The sequence below is a fragment of the Anser brachyrhynchus genome, assembly GCF_964034855.1.
Source record: "Anser brachyrhynchus genome assembly, chromosome: 3".
Lineage (NCBI taxonomy): Eukaryota > Metazoa > Chordata > Aves > Anseriformes > Anatidae > Anser > Anser brachyrhynchus.
This window is the reverse complement of record NC_137696.1, coordinates 87,198,186-87,221,361: the sequence shown is the minus strand read 5'-3', so window position 1 is coordinate 87,221,361 and position 23,176 is coordinate 87,198,186. Positions and strand designations below refer to the sequence as shown.

Genomic DNA, 23,176 nt, shown 5'->3' with positions numbered 1-23,176 from the left:
GTCATATCTAGTCACTAAGATTACCTTGGACTTATTATCACTATTTCTGCTAACTGAATTTTAAAGATTAATAATAGATGGCCATTCACATTAAGGAGACCTGTTAAAGGCAATCATGTTCTTCATATGTTGTGCTGCTATTTAAAGAAAACTCTGTTGAGACTCTTTATATTCATTACCTAAAAAGACAAATGAATAAAGGCAGCAGGGAGGAGGATGTCTACTCTAAACTATCAAATAATACCCCCCACCCTGATGTCTTCTTAAACACAGGCAAAAATTACAGTAATGCTTTTTCTCTCTTCTTTTCTAATCTGTTCCCAGATATTAAGATTTCTAAATCAAGCCAGAGCCAGTCTTTCACCAGGGGAAAATCATATTCAAAAGACAAACAAACAAACAAATACAGATATTTTACTGACAAAAACTATTGTTTTGTGTGTGCATGATGATCCTGTGACTTCTTAAAACAACTATCAGAAGAGCAGAAATAGTAATGGATGTCATCGTGAAAGGCTGAAATGATGACGGTGTATTTGCCTGCACACTTCCAGAGTTGGTTTAGGCTGGGAAAACAGTTGCTTGCAAAGTTGTCATCATTTCCTCTTGTGTTGTTCAGAATAGACTTACAGATGTGGTGAGCTGTCACTGTCAAGAGGAACTGTCAGTTTGCAGCAGTACAGCCTTTATTTTCTAGTGAACATGTGAATACAGAGGGAATTGTCCTGGCTGTCTTGGAAGAGAGCTTTCAGCAGAAACATTCCCACTTCTTCATTAAAATGTACTATACAGTTAAAGATTAAGATCTAATCTTTCATTTCTAGTTGCTTTTGTTTTGTCAAGGATATCTCAATTTATCAGTTATCTGATTTTTAAAAATACAAATACTGTAGCAAAACCACAATCCAAGGCCACGGGACATGCTTATTTCACCCCCCTGAGGACACCCACTATTTTGAAACTATGCGTGTTGAGAAGGAAAAACACCCACGTAACGTGAATCTGAGATTAAGTCATATGGAAAACTGACCCTCTGGATGAGCAGCAATCTTCCTGTGGCATTTAGTGGGCTTTGGATTGGGTGCGTGAGACTGCAAAGCGAGTAGAAGTGGTTTTTCAACCCTTCTTTTCAGCTGTGGATGGGCAGCAGTGGGAGCCCGGCAGTGTGCCCGGTAGGCAGTGCAATGGCTGAGCTTGTTCTTGCACAGCTTTTGTGCATCACTGACCACTCCGTTGTCCCCAGCACATGCCCTGCGGCAAAGCCATGATCCAGGGCCACAGGACATGCCCATTTCACCCCCATAGCTCTGTCCCCACTGTCAGTGGCCAAAACCAGACCAACTTTTTGTCGTCTCTCATCTTTTATTACTATTGCAACCACCAATAAGTAATTTAGGTTGCCGTTGGTATTGGCAGCACTGTTTTATTTGTATTCCTTTCTTCTGCTCTTTTGTGTTTTGTTTTTCTGAAGTGTACGGGTTTTTTCCTAACGTGACGTCTCTGTGCAAACATATGCATCTGAGGAAGGCAAAAGAGATTTATTGCATTTTGGCTAATACAGAGGAAAGGGGAAATTGCCTACATAATGGAGCAGGAGATTCAGCTTTAACTATGTCATTTCTCTCTTGTCTCCACAGTACCGAGTACACAAATATGAAATACACAATCTACCTCCTCCTTCAAAGATATCAGCGTACAATTAAACCCCACAAAGCTTGACAACCTGTTGTCAAGTTGTTTAAGCAGTTGTTTCAGAATCTGACAGACAAACTTATAAACAAAACGTAGAGCACCAGATTGTGGGATGAGGCAGCATCATCACGTGGCTTCCTCAGTTATCTCAAAATTTGGAAAACAAAAAAAAAAAAGTAGAGGAATGCTTTTTCTTTTTTCCTTGAATAAATAACAGTTTAATTACATTATAGAAATAAAATATGATATGGTAGTAATACACTGGAAATCTTACAGAAATACTATTCTGCTACTGGTAGGTAAATGGAAAAAGCTACTTTTCATGACAATCTGAACAGTACTTGTGTACAAACTATTATACAGGTTGCTAATGAAAAATATTGCAGCAGTTGCAAGGATGTTACCAGCTCAAACAAACATCTAATGATACAATATTCTTCTAAGAGGAAGTAATAATGTTAGATTTACAGACAATAAAGAGTTATGTTCTCCACTTTGAAACACTGGAAATAAAAAGCTCAGGTAACCCAATTTCTTTACCTTATAGTATCACGAGGATTTTTTTTTTCCTTTCACCATCAAACAGCATCCCAAGAGACCCTGTAAACAGTTTATTCAAAGGTAGTATTTGAGATGTCACAGCAACTTCAACAACTGTCCTAGTCTACAATTACAGACTTTTTAGGCCACTGCTTGTACAGATGACTTTTTCTTTTTTTTTTTTCCCCATTTATTTACATACATTCAGCCCAGTAACAGCAGGTAAAATGCGCTGTCTGTCTCACAATAGACACACAAAAATTTTCATCCAAAGGCCAGTGCAAGAAAAACGTGGATAGTGATTGCACAGCATCAAGGAAATTATATTATACAAATATACAATCAAGACTGTTGAGAAATCTAACTCTGCACGCAACACGACACGGATGGTCTTCGTCTAGCTACACGACACGTGGAGTGGGCAGGGACACGTAACGGCGACTATCGCTGGTCGGATGGTGACGGTGTGGGTGGCCGGGGAACACAGGGTGGCTGTGCTATCACCAGGTGAAGGCAGGCAGCTGCAAACGGGGAATACCTAGAGCTGAAGGTGGAGCACAGCTTATCTGGGGACGGCAGCGGATTTTCCTAATGAAGCAGTCATCCTACTCCATTTGCAACTTGTAGGGGAATGGTTGCCACCCCTTGAATAAATGGTTCGAAGTGAACCGACACAGTTCCCAGAGCTTTAGAAAAACTCATTATGCAAATGAAGATACTGATGATAGACGGTAACGTTTCACAGGATGCTATTTCTTATTATATCAATAAGCACCAAGTTAAGTGCCAAGACAGCCCCATTGTCCCATGATTTATCACGTAAAATTTAGAACTTGAATGCACAATGAAAAGTCCACAAAGTTTGCATTTAATTCACAAGAAGACGGTTTAAAAAATGGCTCTTAGAATACCTTTACATTTGAAACGGGCTTCCCGCCTCCCCTCCAAGAGGATTGCTTTAGGATGGACTACATCTAGATAGGAGAAGGATTAGCCTTGGCCCCTTGGGGAGCGGGGTGCCCCGTCCCACCACCCAGGTTAGCTGCAGGGAGGGAGGCAGAGGAGGAGAATACCCTTGCATCTTCTGCTGCCCAGATCTTCAGAAGGTGCCACCCCACACAAGGTCTTCGTGCCCTGAACTCACAGCCTCTTAAGCCACTGAAGAGCCACCAGCTGAACTCAGCTTGGATGTTTGTGCTACCAGCTGCTCTGACCTGTGCTACCGTATCCAAAACGCCACGGGGACATCCTGGTGGCCAGCAACCCCAGGACCACCACCCTGCTCTCTTTCGCTATGTAATCCCACTGCAGGATGGCACGGATCTGGCTCTGCTGACCCGCTGCCACTGAGGGAGCCAACCTCAGGCACGTGTCAGGCAGCTAGCTGGCTAAGCCTCCTTCGCAGCTATTCTGGCAGAACTCAGCTGAAGAAGGGTGAGGAAACGGTCCAGAAAAGCAAGGCAGCAGAGAACAGGACCCAGTACCCTTGATGTTACAGAACATCCGTGACTCAAAGACTATCCAGCAACATGCACCTTGTGTAAGTCCCAGGTTGCAAGAACAATCCCACCGTGGAGCACAGTCACCATTTTCATCAGCAAATTCTTCCTTGAAGATCACGGTGTCAAAACTCGTCATCTGTATCCTGGTTTCACAGTGAGGCTCACCTTGCTTCAAGCAATTGGATTTGAGTACTGAAGGATGTGAACGATCCCTTATTCCTGGCATTCTCTGTTTTCAGGAACACCCTCAACAGCCACTGTGGTGGTCAGGGCTGGCGCACGCCATGCTCTGCCTCCTGCTTCACCTTATTCTCAAACACAACTGGAAGGCTGCTTTCTCCAGCACATGGATACACCCCTCAGCGTGGATCTGCATGTTCGCGACACGGTACTTTCATCGGTAATCAGTTGGAAGAACTCAATTTTAGAAACAGAATTTGTGTGCAAAGCGTGCAACAAGAAATACAGCTTACATTTGGTCATAGTGTCCTATCTTAGTTATGCTACCATGACTCACACTTAGTATACTTACACACACGCATACATACACACACATACACACACATAGATATTTATTTATATACACGCTCACACGATAAGAAAATGCCTAAACCTGACAGTATTTCCTCCTCTTTTAGTGAAGGCTGGAGTTTGGCATCTCAGGCTCTGGATCTGCTTAAACCTGGGATAAAGGAATGAAACACACTTCAAGTATACATCGACGGCACAGTGATAACATCACACATGGAGTCAGACACATGCTGTCTTCAGTGGTCCAGCACCAGCATGCGACTCAAGGAGCCAAAATCCAGGACCTTCGCTCTCAGTGTTCGTATTCACACAACACCCATGGGAAGGGCGATAGTCTGTACAACTGTAAACGTCCTTCTGTATAAACGCAGTGGTATTTAAAAGTCAGTGCATTCCTCTCTTATATTCCTCCTCTATTCCTTTGTTGCTGTTATTCTCATATGCATGTGAAAGTAAAAGGTAGTGTGAAAATAATTTTAGTAGAAGAACACAAAGCCTCTCCTCTAAGTCCACAGAAGACCACTAAAAGTGTAAAATTTCCAAAATAGCTCATAGGAATTCTTCAAATACAGTAAGTGTTTTCAATGGGGTTTACATATCACGTTTCACATTATTTCCACGTAAATCTACCTTATCACTTTGTTTAATCGGACAAATATCAATAACACATAATAAAACAGCATACAATTCACGGGACAACACATTTTTACAAAACCTCTAAAACTCAGCACTGCCGCTTTTGGAAAAAATCAAAAACTCCTATTACTTACAGACATGAAATACATTTCACATTGAAATGAACAGCATGATTACAAGGCTTTTTCTTATTTGATGGTATCGTTTTAGGATGCATTAGTTTTCAATTAGGTTTCACAATTTTTCTTCACACACCCTTAAGGAACTTTTGCTAGCTTGATATTTTTCTCTGTGCTCTTTCAGGAAACTCACTATTATTCAGTAAACCCTTTTTGAGAAAAACAAAAACAACTTTTGAAAATTTAGCTCAAATCCCTAATTGTAAAACTCGAAGAACTGGCTGATGGTAATGCTCTTAACACAACCATTGCTTAGCTTACAATGACAAACCGAAAAAAAATATTACAGGAGGTTACAAACACATTAAGCCATGGGTTTGGTTTTCTCTGTTGTTGATTTTTTTTTTAAACTAACTCCTTTTCTCACAATGCTGAGAAGTCTCTGGCTTACAACGCTTCAGCAGTCGTGTCTGTGGAGACAGACATGGTCACTTTGGCAATCTTAACTGTGCTCTTAATGCAGCTCTCGGCGGCCCTGTGCACGTTCCCCGTGTTGTTGGCGTGTTTGTGCTGGCAGTCAGACTCCATGCTGTTATCCAGAGGCTGTGCAGTCCCTTCGCAGGTGGGGAACATGCTGCGGAAGGCATGTCGTAAGTCCTTGCTCCTCAGAGCGTAGATGATGGGATTCACTGTCGAATTCAGCAGACAGAGCATGCTACAGAAGGCAAAGACAGTCTTGATGAGCTTGTTCATTTTCCCAAAGACATCGTACACCATTATGGCGAGGAGAGGGCCCCAGCATATGATTAAAACGACTAGAATAAGGACCAAGGTTTTGGCTAACCTGATGTCCATACGAGTTTGATCAGGCCTAGTGATCTGTACTTTACCATCCTCCGTAGTCTGAATGATTATGCTTTTCTGCGTGCCACGCTGAATCATGCGAACAGCGTGGCTGTGCGCCTTCCACAGTATGTACATGTAGGCATAGACAATGAACAGCAAGAGGACGCTGGTGACCCCGATCCAGAACATCAGGTACGTCTCGTCGATGAGAGGGAATATGTCTGAACACACGGAGTTGAGCTTTTTGCAGTTCCAGCCGAGCAGGGGAAGAACGGCTATTACGATGGCGATGGTCCACATCACACAAAACGCTACGACAGCCTTTGGTCGGGTAACAATCCTTTTGTAAGCGAGCGGCCTGTGTATAGAGATGTACCGGTCTATTGCCGTGAGGAAAAGGCTACCTACGGAGGCGGTGAAGGAGGCTGTAACTCCACCCAGTTTGAACAAGAAGACGTTCGGGCTGTCCTTCCGGTGGAAAACATGGAAATCAACAAAACTGTAGACAAAAATCACGCTGCCCAGGAGGTCGGCCACAGCCAGACTGCCGATGAAGTGGTAGGAGGGCCTACACCGGAGGCTTCGGGAGTGGAGGATGACACACAGGACCAGGAGGTTCTCGAGGACCGTGAAGGTGCCCAGGGTGAGCGACAGAACGGCGATGGCCAGCTGCTGGCTGGGGTTCAGGATCATAAAGCACTCCATATCCATGAAGTTCTCCCCACACTGTATGTTCTCCTCATTATCCTTAAACGTGGACAAGGACTTGTTGTAAAACTCTGTGATATTGATCTGGTCTGAGGGAATAATGCTCAGCAGGGGATCATCTCCCGCAGTCATTTTTTCTTGGAAAGGATCACCCCTGAAGGAGGAGAGGGGGAACTTCTGGGGGTAGTATCCCAGCTTGGATGCCATGTCGCCTTTCATGTCTTCGTACTGGATATCGTTGGAGCCCACGTAAAGGAGATCTGTCGTAATTGTTCGGAAAGTTGTATCTGCGAGGCCATCTAGGATTGACTTCATAACCCCAGTCTTGCTGGTTTCAAAGAGACTTGGAGGAGGGAAAAACACATCTGAGGAAGTCCTAGAAGGGGAAAAGATCAAACTTTATTAAGATAAACAGGGAGACAAACTCCACAAACAACTTAGTTGAACTGTGACAAACAAAATCAACCTTTCTCTTGTATTCACTGCAGGTCTAGCCTTTGCCACCTGCTGAAGTAAGAATGAGTCGCAGACTCAGAAAGAAATCACCTGGATTTCACTAAAACTGAATTACCTTACCAGTGGAGCAAAAAAATTGGAGGTGCAGAGAACTGAGTATTCCACAGAAAAGTAATTTTCATTTCTCATCAAAACGTTCCAAGCCGCTCCACCATAATGATATTTTTCTCTAGATCTGAACTTAGCTTCTGATTGCAAAGTACCTTGCAGACTAATATTCCTTGGGCTTGCTTCATTTAGATAATACCAAGTGCCACTGCAGGAACAGCATTAAACTGAATCATCACCTTCATTGCTTTTCTTTCAAAAGGCACCAAGGGCTTTGAAAACCTGACAACACAGAGAGAACAGGGAAGGAACCATGCATTCTAAGTTTCCTACTTCACCTTGTATATTCATATTAACCTGTTCCAGTAATCTGAGGTCTACTAAGATCCTGAATTTGTTAGTGCAAGTCTATTAGCAAGGCGTTTCATCTATAAATATGGGGACCTGGATATAGTTTCAGTACTCAGTTCCTTCCTTCTGCTAAGCAAACCAAGGCAATTGGGATGCCTGGACTACAGGAGGGAGGGGAGTATTTACCCAGTTCCCTCCACAATTTCAGGAAAAATGAAGAGAGCTGCTAAATCAGTGTGTGCAGCAGTGATCCATTCGGTTTGGGTCAGAAGCCTCAATCAGGAGAGTTGACACTTGCGTAGAAAAACAAGGTGCAGAGTTTGGGTCAGGGTGCAGCTCTAGCCAATACTACAGGCAAGAGGGACCAGGAGCCACTGCTCCCATGAGAAACATTGAAAGGTAGCTCTTCCCACTGGAGACTTTCCATTTAATTCAATTCCTGGGGGGACATTTGGTCCCCCCAGAAACTGGGAACCCAGCAGAAGGTGCCCAGGTAGCCACTGGTCTCTGAGTCCTGTCATGCCCAGCCTGTGCTCACGGGTGGTGATTTGTCAGGATGTAATTCCTGGTCAGGGTACCCCTGGGAGAGCGCGCTCATCGGTGTCTGAGCATCACACAGGCATCAACATGTAAGACAGGTCTTACAGCTCTTTTTATGCTGTGCTCCTTTATTTAACTTTGCCCATGTAACGCTCCTTGAATATGCATTGAACATCTGCTTTAGGGTCCCCTTCTATTGCCAGAGTGGCAGTAAGCAGCCTGAATGCAAAGAGCTGGAATCACTGGTTCGGTGTGCTACAGCTATTCTGTATCTGCTATGGGGTATCTAGATGACTGTGTCAGCAGCAGTAACAAAAGCTATCTTTTTCATGCTTTTAGAATGGAGGAAATTGCCTGAGACACCCAGGAAATCCCCGATGCCATATACAGGCTTGTGCTGGCCTGATCTCTGCGCTTTACACACCTGACAATAAATGGCCTGAAAGGCCACCAGAGGTTAGCTGCCAAAATCCAGAGAACTGCAACTCTGAAAGAGGAGACTCGCACCCTAAGTACCACAGCTTTTCCATAAAAAACTGAAAGAAAGAGGAAAAGGATTCCTCTCTACAACAATACTGATATTAAAAAGTGAAGAAGCCATGATCACCTCCAAAAGAAGCTGAGATTCTGGTGAAATTTATATTTATACTGTGCCTTCACTGGGCATCTAGACACCTGAGACTTCATCCATAGCTCATTAATACAACATTTTCCATTTCATCCAGCAGGCCTGGACATTGAGCATTAAAGGAAGCATATGACCCCCAACCTCCAGAAGACACTGCCATGTTGGTGCTGAAGATGAGGAGGACTACAGAAAAGCCAGGATGCACAGGACAGTCAAATACGTAACACGGATACTCGCTGTGTCAGCTTTTGCAGACGCCGCTGCTCAGCAAGTAAAAAAAGAATTATTAGACAACCTTAAAATACGTTAAGGAATTAAATTTTGAGGGTTTGATTAGTGAGGGAGGGAAATGTCACTGAAGGGCACATTAAAAAAGAACTGCAATAATCTAATTGCAGGCAAGGTACTTTTCTTCCAGAAGGTGCCTTACAGCTGTTCCTGGTAGATTTTGCAGATTTTACGTGTTGTAAAAATGACCCTGCTGACAAGTCTGCTTTTGGTGAAATCTGGCAACTTTAAACTCAGGGTTACAACACCAGTTTAAAACCAGAGATGAATAAATTGTTATTGAAAAAATAGTTTTATAAAGATGTGAAGATGGCTGCGGTACTCAGTTACTCCAGTTTATTTCTGTCAGAAGAAAGACAACCATTTTAACGATTAAAGCCACAGCCCCATGTTGAGAAGATTATGTTTGAGTACAGCTTCAAAAATTGTATGTGACTGAGCACTTCTGCCAGACAGACAAACAAATTGTTATGAGGTAGCTAGTCCCCGCTGGAGTCACGTTAAGTATATACATCCTCTTAATAAGGTGCCAGCCGTGCTACAACCCCTACCTTTGTTTGAAATACAAATGAAAGAACACGAATTCCCGTGTGCTCTTTTAAAGGTGTCAGTGAGTTATGTGACAATATCGCTATGCATGCATATGCTATGCTAACAACGTGGTTAATGGGATCAGGAGAGGCAAGCCTTACTCTGAATTTCAATGACTTTTTTTCCACTGTATTTTTACTTTGAGATTATTACAGTAATTTCCACCTTATTGTCTCTGTAAAGAGTTTTCTTTGAGAGTACTTGGGAGTTCATTAGTGGTGTAGTTTAGGCTTTGGGGGATGCAGCTGACATTAATTTTGTTTTTGTTTGCTGCTGGGAAAATCATAATTGGAAATTTCTAGCAGTATGTGTGCGTGCACCTATTCAAGTAGCAGTTGATTTTTATTAAAGTTGCAGTAAAACAGCCATTCCCGTGATCTGGAATTGTACTTTACTGGAATTTGCTTTATTTTAATTTAGATATAGCTTGTCCCAGTGTAAACTACAACACTGAAATGCAGTGAAGCAATCACTGAGGTTTTTCACGGCCACGTAGTGAAAACAAGACCGGGCTTTTGGCACTGGGTGTCCAGTTCACAGTCTGAGGCGCTGCACAGTTTAGCATCGACCGAAAAGCTGATCTTTTTGTTTGGTGAGGTGGAAGCATCAGCATCACACGAGTTTTGGCTCTGAGCTCTTCTGTCCCCGTGTGCAGCCAGACACCTGTGGCAGGCACTGCTCTTCCCAGGTGGCTTCCATCCAACACAATCCAACGCTGCCCGAGACCCACTAACATCCCTCCTGGGAGCCTCTGCGGATTCTTACAGCCTCCCTGGCAGACAAGGGTCCTCTGCATCGATCCCTCCTCCTCTCTGGATGAAGGCTGCAGGTGAGGGCTCCGTTCCCCAGCCAAGGTCCCTCGATACCAGCAGCTGGAGAGGACGAGCCCTCCTGCCTGGCGCGCTCCTCAACACAGGATTTGAGACTCCCGAGCTCACAGCTTGCTCCCTTCCTTAAATGAGCTCTACAACTTTGCTCATTTTAAAATGGCTTTAAAAAGAACAGAAATATTGATTAGAGATGAGTAAGAGCCTGCGCTGATGCCGGCACTCAACATTTTCAGTGTATTTATGTGAGCGCATGCAGCAACTCGCAGTAAGCAATGAATTTTGACGACGGATAAGGATTAAAAAAAAAATACATAAAAAAATCGAGTGTCTTTTTTTTCCCAAAGGATAAAAACAGCAAGCCCATAGCTGCACACCATTTTAGACTGTGCCACTTCTCCCATTAGCCTGCCGCTGTCGGCTGGCACTGCCAGACTAGCTGTGCAAAGGGACTGCCACTAGATGGAGTGGCTCTTACAAGCACGCTGGTTAGCGTCTTCAGAGACCTGGATTTAACTTCATCTAGCCTATTCCAGCCTGCCTTACCGGGGTCCAAACACACGAGGTGTAAAACATCAGCTGAGTGTTGAAGACACTCCCAAGTTGGTAAGTCTTCACCCTCAAAGTGAAAGAACTGGTGAAGGCAGGGGCACATCTTTCTGCTGCCCTCTGCTGTGTGGTTATACACAGCCTAACAAGAAGCTGGGGTGCTATCAGAATATCAAGACCCCTTAGATAAAATCTAAATGAGGTAATATGCAAAAGCCTGGGAACCCACCTCAGACAACAGGGAGAATTACGCTTTCCCTGGACTTCTAGCTGGTCCACAGCACCAGTTCACATGAGGAACAAGAAGGTGACTCCTTAAAATGCTTCTCCTGCTGTTCTGGGGGAGAGGGAGAGCTGGAAAGTTTTTACAGTCATTTAAAAAAGGACAGAATTTATTATAATTTTCAAAACAGGCTGAATGATAGAGCAATTTTAATAGCCTGGATAGAAACACATTTGATGTTCTTCCTCAGAAAGTAATTATCAGCAATACAATGATGCTACTGATAACTGCAGAAAATGTTGATGTGGAAAGAAATCAAAACAAGGGAAATCCACAATCAAACCTTCCCAGTTTCTATTTTAAAATATTTTGATCTCCATGTTTATACATTTCTTCTATGATATCTACAGCTAATTAAGAACAGGCTAAAGGACAAATAGGTATAATTGAAACATAGTTTTGATTGCACAAAGATACATAAATTCATTCTTCTTGCTCACATATTATAAAGCTTGTAAGTCCTTCAGAGGTCTTTTATCTGCTAATATGTCTGCATAGCACCCAGTACACTCAGACTCCAGCCAAATGAGGTCCACAAATTCTGCCACATGAGAAATAGAATAATTTATACTCATATGGAGTCAGCTGAAAACATGTGAGAGAAATGGGAGCCACTATAGTAACTGTTGGCCTCCAGGAATCAGAACTGTCCTATAAAATGAAAATTTATATGGTTAATAATTACCTTAACCCATATAAGTAGGAACAATACTGCTTCGAGGACAGAGCAAGGTTTCTACGCCTCAGAGAAAGAAATACAGAGCCTGAGAAATGGCACTCTAAGACTCAATAACACCAAGCAAGAAAAAAAAATTGTTGAGGGGAACATGAAAGCCATGTTATCCCTTTCCTATTTACTGTTTTACCACGCCAACACTGTGTAACTCCTAGGCTATGAATGGCAAATACACTGTCACTCCTGATTCAGGAAAACTTGCATTCACTTCAGCAGGGATTTTCTCTGAGAGAAGGACAGAGCACTGAAGCTAGGACAGGAGCAAATTAGGGATGATATCTTCTTACAGCAAGGCTCTGCCAGCTATGGGGTAAGCTACTGCATGCAAGTACTGAACCAAATTTGGTTCTTATGCAACATGCTGATTGGTATCTCTCTCAAGTCGAATATGAATTAGCCAGAAGCCACAGCTACCTGGTTACTTATGCTAATTAATATACCATTTGCACACTAACGGGATGGGAGCTGGCTTGTTCTAATTTGGGGGGGACAAACTGTCCCTAAATGACAGTCCCCAGCAGCTGACAGTCTGAATGACAAACGCCAAACAATTGGGGGGCGTAGGGGGAGTTATCTGGTGACTGACAACATTTCTCAAAGAAATGACGTTATTTCCTCCCTCCCAAGTTCTGTCGGTGAGGTGTGTGTGCACCCGTTGTAGCACAGGCAGGGCCTGCGGGCACAGGGAAGGAGAGGCGGCGCCTCACTCCCCCACGGCCAGGTACCTCAGATCGGAGAGGCCGGAGTCCTGCAGAGGCGAGGTTGAAGTCCTGCTCCGTCTGGTGCAGAAGGGCCTGAACTTTGCTCTCCTGCACCCCAGGTAAGCGTGATGGCAACCTCTGCTCTGCCGTCACTCTCTGACCTGTCGGAATTGCTCCACGTCGTACCACGAGTTAAACACCCAGAAATAAAGGCGCTGATGGATATTCCAGCACGCCATGCAGGAGAGAAGCTTGGTTTGAAGCCCTCTCTCTCATCAAGCCAACCAAGGATTACAACTGGTGTCTCCCATATCCAGAGAAACACATGAATCATGCAGCTGCAGAGGAAAGAGCAGGGGGACAACTGCCCCACCTGGCCGTGAAAACCCTCCGAAGCTCCTGATTTTTCTCAAAACCCCCTTGTGTTGCTTGTGAAACACACACATTTCCTACATGGTTCTGGGCAAGACAAAGTCCTGACAGGGAAAGCACAGCCACCCAGCCTGCCTGTCCTCTGGGAGAAAGGAGGGGACGCAGAGGTGGCTTTTTTATAACATAGTGCAAACATGGGATTTGGCAACCTTTCACAGTTTGTTATGTATCCTAATATCATTGAAAGACAGTTTTAAGAGGCAATGAAGAGGCTTGCTGAAGTATAACAAGCTCAGATGAAATGGAAACACTGGAGTGACCTGGTATTTGCTGAAAAACAGCTCCCGTATAGGGACCAACTTCCCAATAAAACAGAAAGAACATAATAAGAGTAGTTTGATACATATTCCTTAATGTACATTAAGGAAAACAGATGAGGACTCATTAAATTGGTCAGTTTTGAACTCTCAAACTTTTTTTAGAAGAGGACTTATCTTGGATTTCAATATTCCAAAGAAGGGGATTTTTTTTTTCCCTGCACCTTTTCTGACCATTCTCTAATGCCAAGAGGTGCAGATGCTTACCACTGCTGGGCAGAATTGACATAAATGTTAAATGGAAAAAGAGAAGCCCAGCAAGGTGCAAAAGAGATGGGGACTGAACACTTGATTTCCTGGAAGAGACAGCAGCTTGGCACACAAGATGTATCTGAAGAGAGAGAAGTAACTGCAAAGAGCAGCACAGGACATGAAGGGCTCAGACTCCACTGGAGGCTGAATGCTGGAGGTCCCCAGAAGAATCTGACATCTAGAGCATGAAGCTGTGGGAGAAACACATTTATTAGCAAAGAGTTAACCACTCCAAGAAAACAGCTTCCACATAACAGCCAGAGCAGAAGAAAAAAGGTCAAGAATTTGTAGCGGCAGAAAATATTAGTGAACTTTATTAAAAGAGTACAGATTAGAACCAGAAAGGCAGGAAAAACATTAGGCTCCAGGGAGAAATCTTAATAAACCACACAGTGCATGACTGCTCTCCTCCTTCCCCTTGCAAGAAACCGTGTCTGAAACAAGTTTTAATTGAAGTCTCTGCTAGATTGCAAAGAGATGATGAAAGGCTAAGTAATGGGGGTTAAGCAGTGTGAATGGGAGTGCAAAGAGAAGGGAAAGAAAACTGATGACCGAGACAGGGAATAGGATGTCTCCAAGTGAGATGGGTGCAAACCAGGGGAAGGTAAGAGAGGAAGACAAGTGGAAGGAGTCCCTGGTAGGCAGGGGATGCAGATTTTAGGGAAATAGAAGAATTGCCTTTGTGATTGGCTTGGGGAAAGCAGATTGGGTGAAGGAGAAAACTCACGAGAGAAAACCTCCCTGCTCTTCTGAGCTAGGAGGACTTCAGAGACGCCTCCACTAGCTGAGGGATGTAGCTAGTGGGACTTTCAGATCTCACCTGAAAGAAAGAATAGACCCACCGCTCTGCAGGCAACAGCTTGTTCTTTTGAAAGTCCATTTTTGATCTGTATTCAAAGGGTGAGAGAAGACGCGCAGGGCCCCGCAAAGCCGTCCTGTGTAAGGTCACTGAGAAGGACAGCACTGTACGGACTGACACATGGCGCTGAGCTGGGGACAGTCAGCGGAGACCAGCCGAGCCCGCCAGGCTCCGTAGGAAAATGAAGCAAGGGATACATACCTCAGAGTGAAAAGGGAGACAGGATGCTCGAACGTGGCCACCGGATGACCCACACGGTGGATAAACACACCGAGAAGGAAAAAGGAACGCAGGGCTCACAGATAATGGCCGAGAAGGTCAGCAGCACACTGCAAAGCAATGTTCCTTCTGCTCAGCCCTCGGGAGCCTACTTCTCCTGAAAATTGTTATTAGGTCACCACGTATGGGCAGTGCTCAGACGCTGGGACAGAAAGGCTTTTGGTGAACGTGATGTCCCCCACACCGTCAGCAGAGGACGGTAATATGCACTCCAATTAAAAGATGTAAAACATTTTTTTCATTTCTGGAGCTGTCTGGCCTTTCATAAAATTTAAATAAGCTCAGATAACTCTCTTCATATCTACATTCAGAATATAATGATATTCAAATATACTGCCTTCACACACACAAACAACTTGTGAAATTATTTGCCAGCATATTAAGCTACTACACCAGATTGCTTGGCAATGGTGCATGTCTTTGAAATATGCAGATGCTTTTCTTTTTTAAAAAAAGGAGAGAGGGAGAGAAAAGGAGAAGTGAGAAAGAATTACAGTAGAATCTGGTATCAAAGTAACCAGAACAACAAAATGCACAGAAGACTCCAACCAATATTTCATGGTATCTGGAGAAATGGTTAAAAGATACTGAGGGATGAGCTATGAATTTTTGTGTGTGTGTATATATATATATACACACACGTATAAACTTACAGATAGACATACACAAACACATACACATGCCTAGAGGAACAACTGTGCAAAGTCTCACAAACGCTGCAGTAGTGTTTGTCATGCAGAAACTCAAATTCCTGGTGCCAGAGGACAGACAGACAAGCTAGCAGTGTAGGTACAAAACATACAGGCAAGATAACTGCTGAGCATCATTTTGAATTCCCCCATACACAGCCTTCCTGGGGAAAAACAAGCATCTAAAATTAGCACATCTATCACTGAGATCCTGTAAAAATTATTTTGCTACAATATATACGTATGGGTATCTATATACACACACTCCAAACCTATTCCACACAATTTCCCAGGCACAGTCTGGAATCCAGCACTGCATTGTGCTCAACAGAGGCAGAACTGGGTAGAAATAATGACTTCTCAGAGCAACAAGCACATTTCACGTGTTCGCCAGAAAGGGAAGGTGGGAGCCCCAAAACCCCAAAGTACAAACTTTAAAAGCTTTCCTAAAATGCAGATATGAAAATTATCCCAGCGAGGGCTGAAATGGAATTTACAGTATTCCCTAATGAACTGCTGCTGCTCAGTACTTTGTAGTATGTGAGCACGCCTTCGCTAAGAAGAATATACAACTGCCATAAAAAGAGGTTAACACAGGTTGAGGTAAAATTCGATGCCATCTAGCCTTGATCTACACAAACAAGACAACATCTGAAAGGCACAAAGCAGCCAGTTTCACCAACAGTCCAGCTGAGGTATAATGAATGAAATCTTATTAACTAATACAGTAGTGAAGTATCTATTTTATCTGTAATCTGGATGTGGGCAGCTAGATGAAAAAAGAAGGATGTTCCCACTCGAGAGAGGCAGAACTGAGCTCGCTGTGTGCATAACCATAATGCCCCTGCATGAGGCACCAATGTCGTAACAAAACGTGGTCCACCCTTATGTTGCAAGCCAAATCATTTTTCATGGGTAACAATGGCACCTTCAGAAAAAAAAAAAAAAAGTTCTTTCTAACGAGCAATTGATTTATAAGTCATTACGACCATTTCAAAAGGACAGGTCATTGCTGGTTTCAGTGATCACTAACAAAGCCACGCACTTTCACCGAGCCTGGGTTCTGGGGGGCATCCTTATCCCACCGGCAGCAATTAGCTGTGTGCTTTTTTGCAGCAGCGCAGCGTCAGGCTAGAAATGGAGACATAAAGAGCAGTACTGAGAAGACAGGTTGTCACATTTTTAACTTTGCATTAATAACAAATGCTGTTGCTGTCTATTCTGGCACATTTGCAAGCTTGCTTTTAAGTACAAGGGGCTGGCATGCATCTCCACTATAGATAGGAAAACAAGAGCAGCCTTGTTATGATTAAAAGGGTCTATTTCCCTCTGCCTTCTGTCTTCTATGTCCATCTGCACAGCTGCTTTGAACTTGGCCAAATCCCAGTGTTAGGGTCGCCTGCAGTACATATTTTAAATCAGCAGCAGACTGTGCGAATTTGCTGCTACAGAGGAGAAAAATCTCCAAATTCTCGCTTAAATGGTTGATGAGTGGTTCTGTAGAACATTCATCATCGTAGATAGCCCAACCTATCTGGGAAATTGCAGCAAAAATGTATCTAAAACCATTTACTGTTTCACGAGGAAAATGAGATAAAGTCAATATAGACATCTGCAAAGAAATGAAGAGAAATCACTGTTGACAAAATGAATTCTGCTGATGCCTCCAGAGCCAACTGAACAGCTAGAGACAGGTCACAAAGTTTGCACGTGAGAAGCGAAGGTAATTCCCCTTAAAAAGCACACAAGTAGAGAAACTGGGGGAGTGGGAGACAGTGCATGAGACAGACCTGAGGAACCAGGAGCGGCGATGTATTTGCAAAACGCTCAGGCAACACTAAGTACATGGGTTTGGGTTCTCCCCTGCCATTTAATCTCCTCACCTACTTTCATCCAACAGAAAGGAAAGCCACCCGAGCTCTCCCTCCCCAGCGTGTAACACTGTCAGCACCAAAATCTGAGCGGAATCACAGTTTGCAAGCACTGGGGGATGGCCACATTAAAGGATGGAAGTCAGAAATGACTGGGGGGGGGAAAAAAAAGTTATTCCATTTCTAAACTTTTGTTGCCCAATCAGAAACCTGTGAGCACAGAAACGGAAAGACAGACATGCCTTGGCTGAGATGTGCCATTCCTCTAGCAGAGCATGAAGGCTCTTAACAGTGTTCTTTATGCAACTGAGCTAACGTAATTCACCAAAGAACAACAGCCAGGATCAAAGCGCCCACCAGCCCACCCTCACAATCCTAGAACCTGCTTCCACTTTCCCCTAGAGTTTTGTAGGTATTTTTATTTAATTACTGTGGTTTCAGGTGTTACCGAACAGTTGATGAGATAAATTCAAAGCAAATAATCAATTTCTTTACCTCGCCAACTTTTTTTTTCTCCCCCCTCAGCAATAGATGCCTGCTGGCTCAGTCAAACGATTATTGCTTTTATCAGTTTTGTTTTAAAATGCTTTTATTCAAATGGCTTTGCCTCTCATTCCAAAGACCAATGGATAATAAAGCAAAGATGTATCCTGGTTGCTACAAAACTAATTTTAACCTCAAGCAAATCAGGAATTACACATTCATCCTCTGAAGTGTTTAAAGACATTATATTCATTTCTTTTGCAGTTGATTTAATAAACTCTAGTACAAATATTTATTATGCAGGCAGAGTCACACCTTTTTTTTTTCTTTTTTAGAAGAAAAAACCTGTGCTAGCAGTTGATACTAGGTGTAATCTAAGGAAAATTAAGTACTCCCAAGGTATTTTTTTTTTCTATGTTGCACATTTTGGTATTAAATACTGTACTAAAGAGCACTCTGATCCTCCCCATGATCTCGATACATGTGAGCAGCAATGCCACCCCCAGCAGAGATTGCCATATTCCTTTAAGAAAAGGTGAACAATAACAATGAAAACAAGATGATACGTGCAAGGAAAAAAAAAAAAAGAAACATCACACACCTTTAACAGGTCAAAAAAGCCACACTAGGCTTCTTTTTTTTTTTTAAGAAAAACTTGCGGGTACTCCAGAAGGAGTATTTTGCTATCTGGCTCCATGGAGCACCTCTCCCTTTTCCTTCTTGAAGGGAGAAAGACACACGCCAAAACTGTCAATGCGATCATTTACTGGCACACAGAAAGCACCGCTCACGATAATTTTAGCAAAAAAAAAAAAACCCACACACAAAAAACTCCGGACTTCATCATCTGACACCATTTTCCCCCAAGCGAACCGAAATCCCGGGCAGGAGCTGCCTGCCGCCGGGGGCTGGGTACCTACCTCATCCAGGGGTGCTCCCGGCGGAGCCCTGCAGCCGGCTTGGGAACAAAAAGATGCCCGGGGAGGAGAAACCCATCCGGTCACTCGGCACGGCGCCGCACCGCCCGAGGGCTTCACACGACGGACACCGCCTGAAGTTTACGGAGCTCCCCCCCCCCCCCACCTCTCCCAATTTCAGGCAGACCCCAGCCGGCCCCAAAACCCCGCGGGGACACCCTCCGGAGGGGCTGCCCCCCTCCCACCGAGCACCCCTGCGGAGTTTGGCGAGGGGGAAGCGCACGGGGACCGAGACGGGGCCGGGACGAGGGCAGCAAACCCCGGGTGTCCCGGGGGACCCGTCCCCGACCCCCGGCTCGCCAAAGCCGCTCGGGCTCCCTCCGGGCTGGCGGAGAAGGGGGCAGCGCGGTGTGGCCGCGGCCGCCCCGCCGTCGGGGCAGGCGGCGTCGCTCCCCCGGCGACAAACTTCGAGGGGCTCGGCCCCGCCGGGACCCCCCTTCCTCCTTCCCTCCCTCCCTCCGTCCCCGCAGCCCCCTCGCCCTCCTTACCCTCGGCACGGCACCGGCCGCGTGTCCCCCGCCTGCTCCGGCCGCGCCGACCCCCGGCAGGGAGCGGGGAGCGGGAGCGCCGCCCCGCCCGGGCACCCCGGCACTGGGGAGCGCCGAGGAGGCGGTGCCGGCGAGGGGAAGGAGGAGGTGGGAGACTTCTTCTCCCCCCTTGGCGCCTCCTCTCCGACCACCGCCGCCCTCGCTCCACGGGCGGCTGCCGCTCCTCCACCGCCGCCTCCCCCCCACCCCCCCCGCCGCGGGCCGCCCCCGGCCCTCCTCCGCCGCCTCCGCCCGCAGGCAGCGAGCGAGGCGGGCAGGCAGCGGGCTCGGGCTCGGGCTCCGGCACCCGTCGCCGCCGCCGCCGCCTCGTCCCCCGTCACCCCCCGCAGCCTGCCGCCCCTCTCCGGTCCCATTTATGAAGCCCGGCTGCCATCACGTGTTAATGTGCCTTTTGTCCTGGCCCTGGCAGCGCCGGAGGCGCTCCGCACGCACGGGCAGCGCCGGGGGAAGCCAGGCGGCGGCGGCCAAACTTCGCCCCGGGGGTGGGCACCGGGCGGCGGGCGGCGGACCCTCGCCCTGCCCCGGCCGTGCCCCGTACCCCGCCGGGCGGCCGCCTCCCGCTCCCTTCTATCCCCCCCCTCACCCCTCCCCTCCCCGAGGGGCTCTAAATTATTAATTATAATTAGCCTCGTCGTGCCGCGGGGCCTGCCGGCAGCCGACGTGCGAGGCAGCGCCGCCTGCGGCCCGCGGGGGCGGCCGGCGCCTCCCCGCCGGAGGGGAGGGAGGGAGAGACCGGGCAGGGAGCCGCCCGCCGCCCTCTCCGCCCCGCAGGGCTGTGGCGGTGCCGGCTGAGGGGCCGAGGCCTCGGGGCAGCCCCGGGGAGGGAGCCCGGCTTCCCGTGAGGGGCTGGAGAAGCTCCCGAGGGCTTAAGGGTGGGTTTGGGGCGGCACCGCAAGGGGCTTCGCCCTTCAGCGGTGTGCCTCAAGGCTTGGTGCATCTCTGCGGGGTGGCGCCCGGCCGTGAGGCACCAGAGTTTTGTCATCATTTATTTCCCTCTTCCACGTTACCCCCGAGCCCGGCAGACGTGGCTGTGGTGTGCTTGTGCTGGTGCGACAGCCGTCATGGCGGCGGGCAGAAGTAGCGGGGAATCCCCCACCTCCCAGGGCTGAGGTGGCTCCGAAGGCGCAAGGACAGCAGGCTGGGGTTTATTCAAAAGACGGTTCTTAAAGAATGTAATATCCAGCTGGCTTTGCTCGGTGTGCTTCTCCCTCTGCAGTGTCATAAATATGTATTTGTCTTCACATGTATTAATACAGAAACATGATAAATATTTATCGTTTGACATAGTGTCTAAAGACATTAACTGGTCCATCTACCACATCCACCCGTGGCAGAGAAATATCCCGGATCCCTCATTGCTCAGAGGAGAAACCCGCAGGGAGCTACGCTCTTCACGAGCGAGGATTAAAGACTTTGGGTGGCAGTGTTCTCGGCGGTGCCCAACCCGAGAGGTGTGAGCCATCTGATGGCGAGCCTTCCCCTCGAAGGTTTCTCCGGCTGGGCCCCCAGGGCCTGAGGCACTCAGCGTCTTAGGGATCTGGGGAACTGGGCTGGTGCATCTGTTGAGGATCCCAGCCCCGCTGCCTTGGTCTCGTCTTTCCTTGTGCTTGGTCCCATACCGATTCTGCTCAATCGTAATTACTGCCTACTTTTTTTTTTTTTTTTTTTTTTCCCCGACCGCTGGCTCTTCCCGATGATAATTGTTAAATTAACAAGAAAGGAAGTATTTTCAAGTGGCATTCCTGTGAGAAAATTGGAGAAGAAAAAAGGCTAACTCATCTGTGCCCAACTCAAGCTTCTGATATTAGTCAGTCTGTTTGGTAATTCAGAAGTGCTGGTGTGTAAAAAGAACTTTATTTAACACTGCAGTAAAATCAGAGCAGATTTCTCTCTGGCTTTACATTTCAGAAAGTACCGACTTCTTCTCAGAGGACTGAGAGTTTTCATTTGATTTTTTTTCTCTGAAAGGTTGGTACTTTTGCCTTTAATGTGAACCTACTTGGTTAAGCTTCTCTTCCACAGTCATGGAGGAGCGCAGCTCCTCGGCAAAGGCAAGTGGCATCCAGAGGACATCACTGGACACAAGTCAGCCCACGGGGTAAATTTAGGGCAACGTGTTACTTACTGCTCGTTCCACCTCCACGCTCACGGCTGGCTAAAAGATCCCCATCCTGAACTGGGATTTACTCCAATCTTGGGGTAATCCTTCTTTCTGTCACTTCTAAACTCGGAGAGCAGAGAGGGAAATTGCGATGTTGACAAATGTAGCCATGCCTACACACTGAGGTGGCTTTTTTTTTCCCCTGAAATCCCCCACAGTTGCTACTGCCAGTTCAGCCCACAGGCGCAGCAGTTCGGCAGGAGATGTATCGGTAGCCAGAGGTGACTCGAGCACCAGCTTCTCAGCCTTCTTCATTGTGGGGTGTCCTGTGACCCCTCGTGCCTTGTGCTCCCCCAGCGTTTATCCAGATCTTGCTTCTAATTTAGCAATTTGGCAAGGGGAAGGTTGTTGAGATCCTGTGACACCTGTTCCTGGTGGAGCTGGTTGGAAAACCTCTGAAAGAACAGCTTTCCACTGGAAAATGCAACCCTGTCAAAATCAAATCGCTTTGCAAACTTGTGTCGGTTTCACTGAAAATGTCATTTAAAAAAGAGTAAGTGGTGGAGGGATGTTCCAACAGTGTGGGAACATCTCGTTTTGACATTTCCAAGCTAAATGTTTCAATTTCTTCTTTCAAAATGAGTTTTGGTTTCAAAATATTTCATTTTATATTATATATTACAAAATAATATAAAAATTGAAAAGCTGAATCATGTTTCCATTGAGCTGTAATTAATTTTCTCCATGACTTTCTGAAGGTAGAGTTATTCTGATTTGGAACAAAATTTGAAATCCCAAACATCTAGAAAAACTGGAGTATGTGAATTTTGTGGGGCTCCCAACCATGTGATGGAACTCCAGAACACGTCAATGGCCACTTTTTTAAGCTGTATGATTATGAAAGACTTAAAATAGTGGCAAGCTACTTGCAGTCTTGTCTTTCCTCACACTTTGAGTCTTGTTGCCTGTGGAAATAAAGCCATTCAATACCAATGACAAGGTCTGAAGGAAGAGATGGGGGTGGACATAGACCCTAAGAGCAGATGTTCTTCCTTTCCTTTTGGTTGCTCCCAGTTAATGTGCTTCGAAGCGGTGCAGTGGTCAGGTATCTTCTGGGCACCCCCAGTACTACTGCAGTTGTAACTTCCTTCACTTCGTATTTCAGAAAGAACAGGAAAGAAGGTAACACTTAATCCATCTTAATCACTTAGATAATCCAGCTGATCGTGTGCTCTTTGTAAGCCACAAATCACCAATTCTTGCTCTACCAGACAGATTATTTTTTTTTCATATACTAGCATTTCATATTTTTATGATAAATAAACTTTGCCCATCATTTTATGAATGTTGTATTCCAACCATGAAGCATTTTATTTATCTGTTTACATTGATCAGATGTGCCTAATGAGTAGGCTTGATGATTTACTTGGCAAAAATCCGTACAACGATCAGGTGAGGTTGTTCAGTAGTCTCACAGAGATCGCTTGCTTCCTGGTTTTGTAGACCCTGGAGTTCCATGGCTGCTTTCAAGATTTCCCTACCTCTTCTTCTCAAGAGTGTTTCCTGCTGCTGCCTCGTGTTATAAGCTTGAAGGTTTTGCTCACTTTTTTCTCATCATCCATAGGTAGATAGAACAATCGAAGAAGACATAAATGATCTCCAAAGAGGCAGTTGAAGGTACGTTGTCTTCTAACAATCACATCCCGTGTCCTGCTCACAGACAAACAGCTTTTCTC

The 23,176-nt window shown here is 45.8% G+C and overlaps 1 protein-coding gene across 8 annotated transcripts; it reads right to left on the bottom strand.

The window, feature by feature from the left end:
* Nucleotides 1-668: 668 nt before the first annotated feature.
* CNR1 (cannabinoid receptor 1) lies at nt 669-19,528 on the bottom strand. 8 transcript variants are annotated; one of them, XM_080586619.1, is made up of 3 exons: nt 19,280-19,414; nt 11,142-11,249; nt 669-6,950 (listed from the first exon to the last, which is right to left on the bottom strand). In XM_080586619.1, exon 3 carries the CDS (start codon nt 6,887-6,889, stop codon nt 5,468-5,470), a length of 1,422 nt encoding a protein of 473 aa, XP_080442745.1. In that variant the 5' UTR covers nt 6,890-6,950; nt 11,142-11,249; nt 19,280-19,414; the 3' UTR covers nt 669-5,467. The 8 variants fall into 8 exon arrangements, 5 of the variants coding, with proteins under 5 accessions (XP_080442745.1, XP_080442747.1, XP_080442746.1 ...); XM_080586621.1 differs by having other exon boundaries at nt 11,142-11,244; XM_080586620.1 differs by having other exon boundaries at nt 11,142-11,266; nt 19,280-19,412.
* Between the last annotated feature and the right edge of the window lie 3,648 nt (nt 19,529-23,176).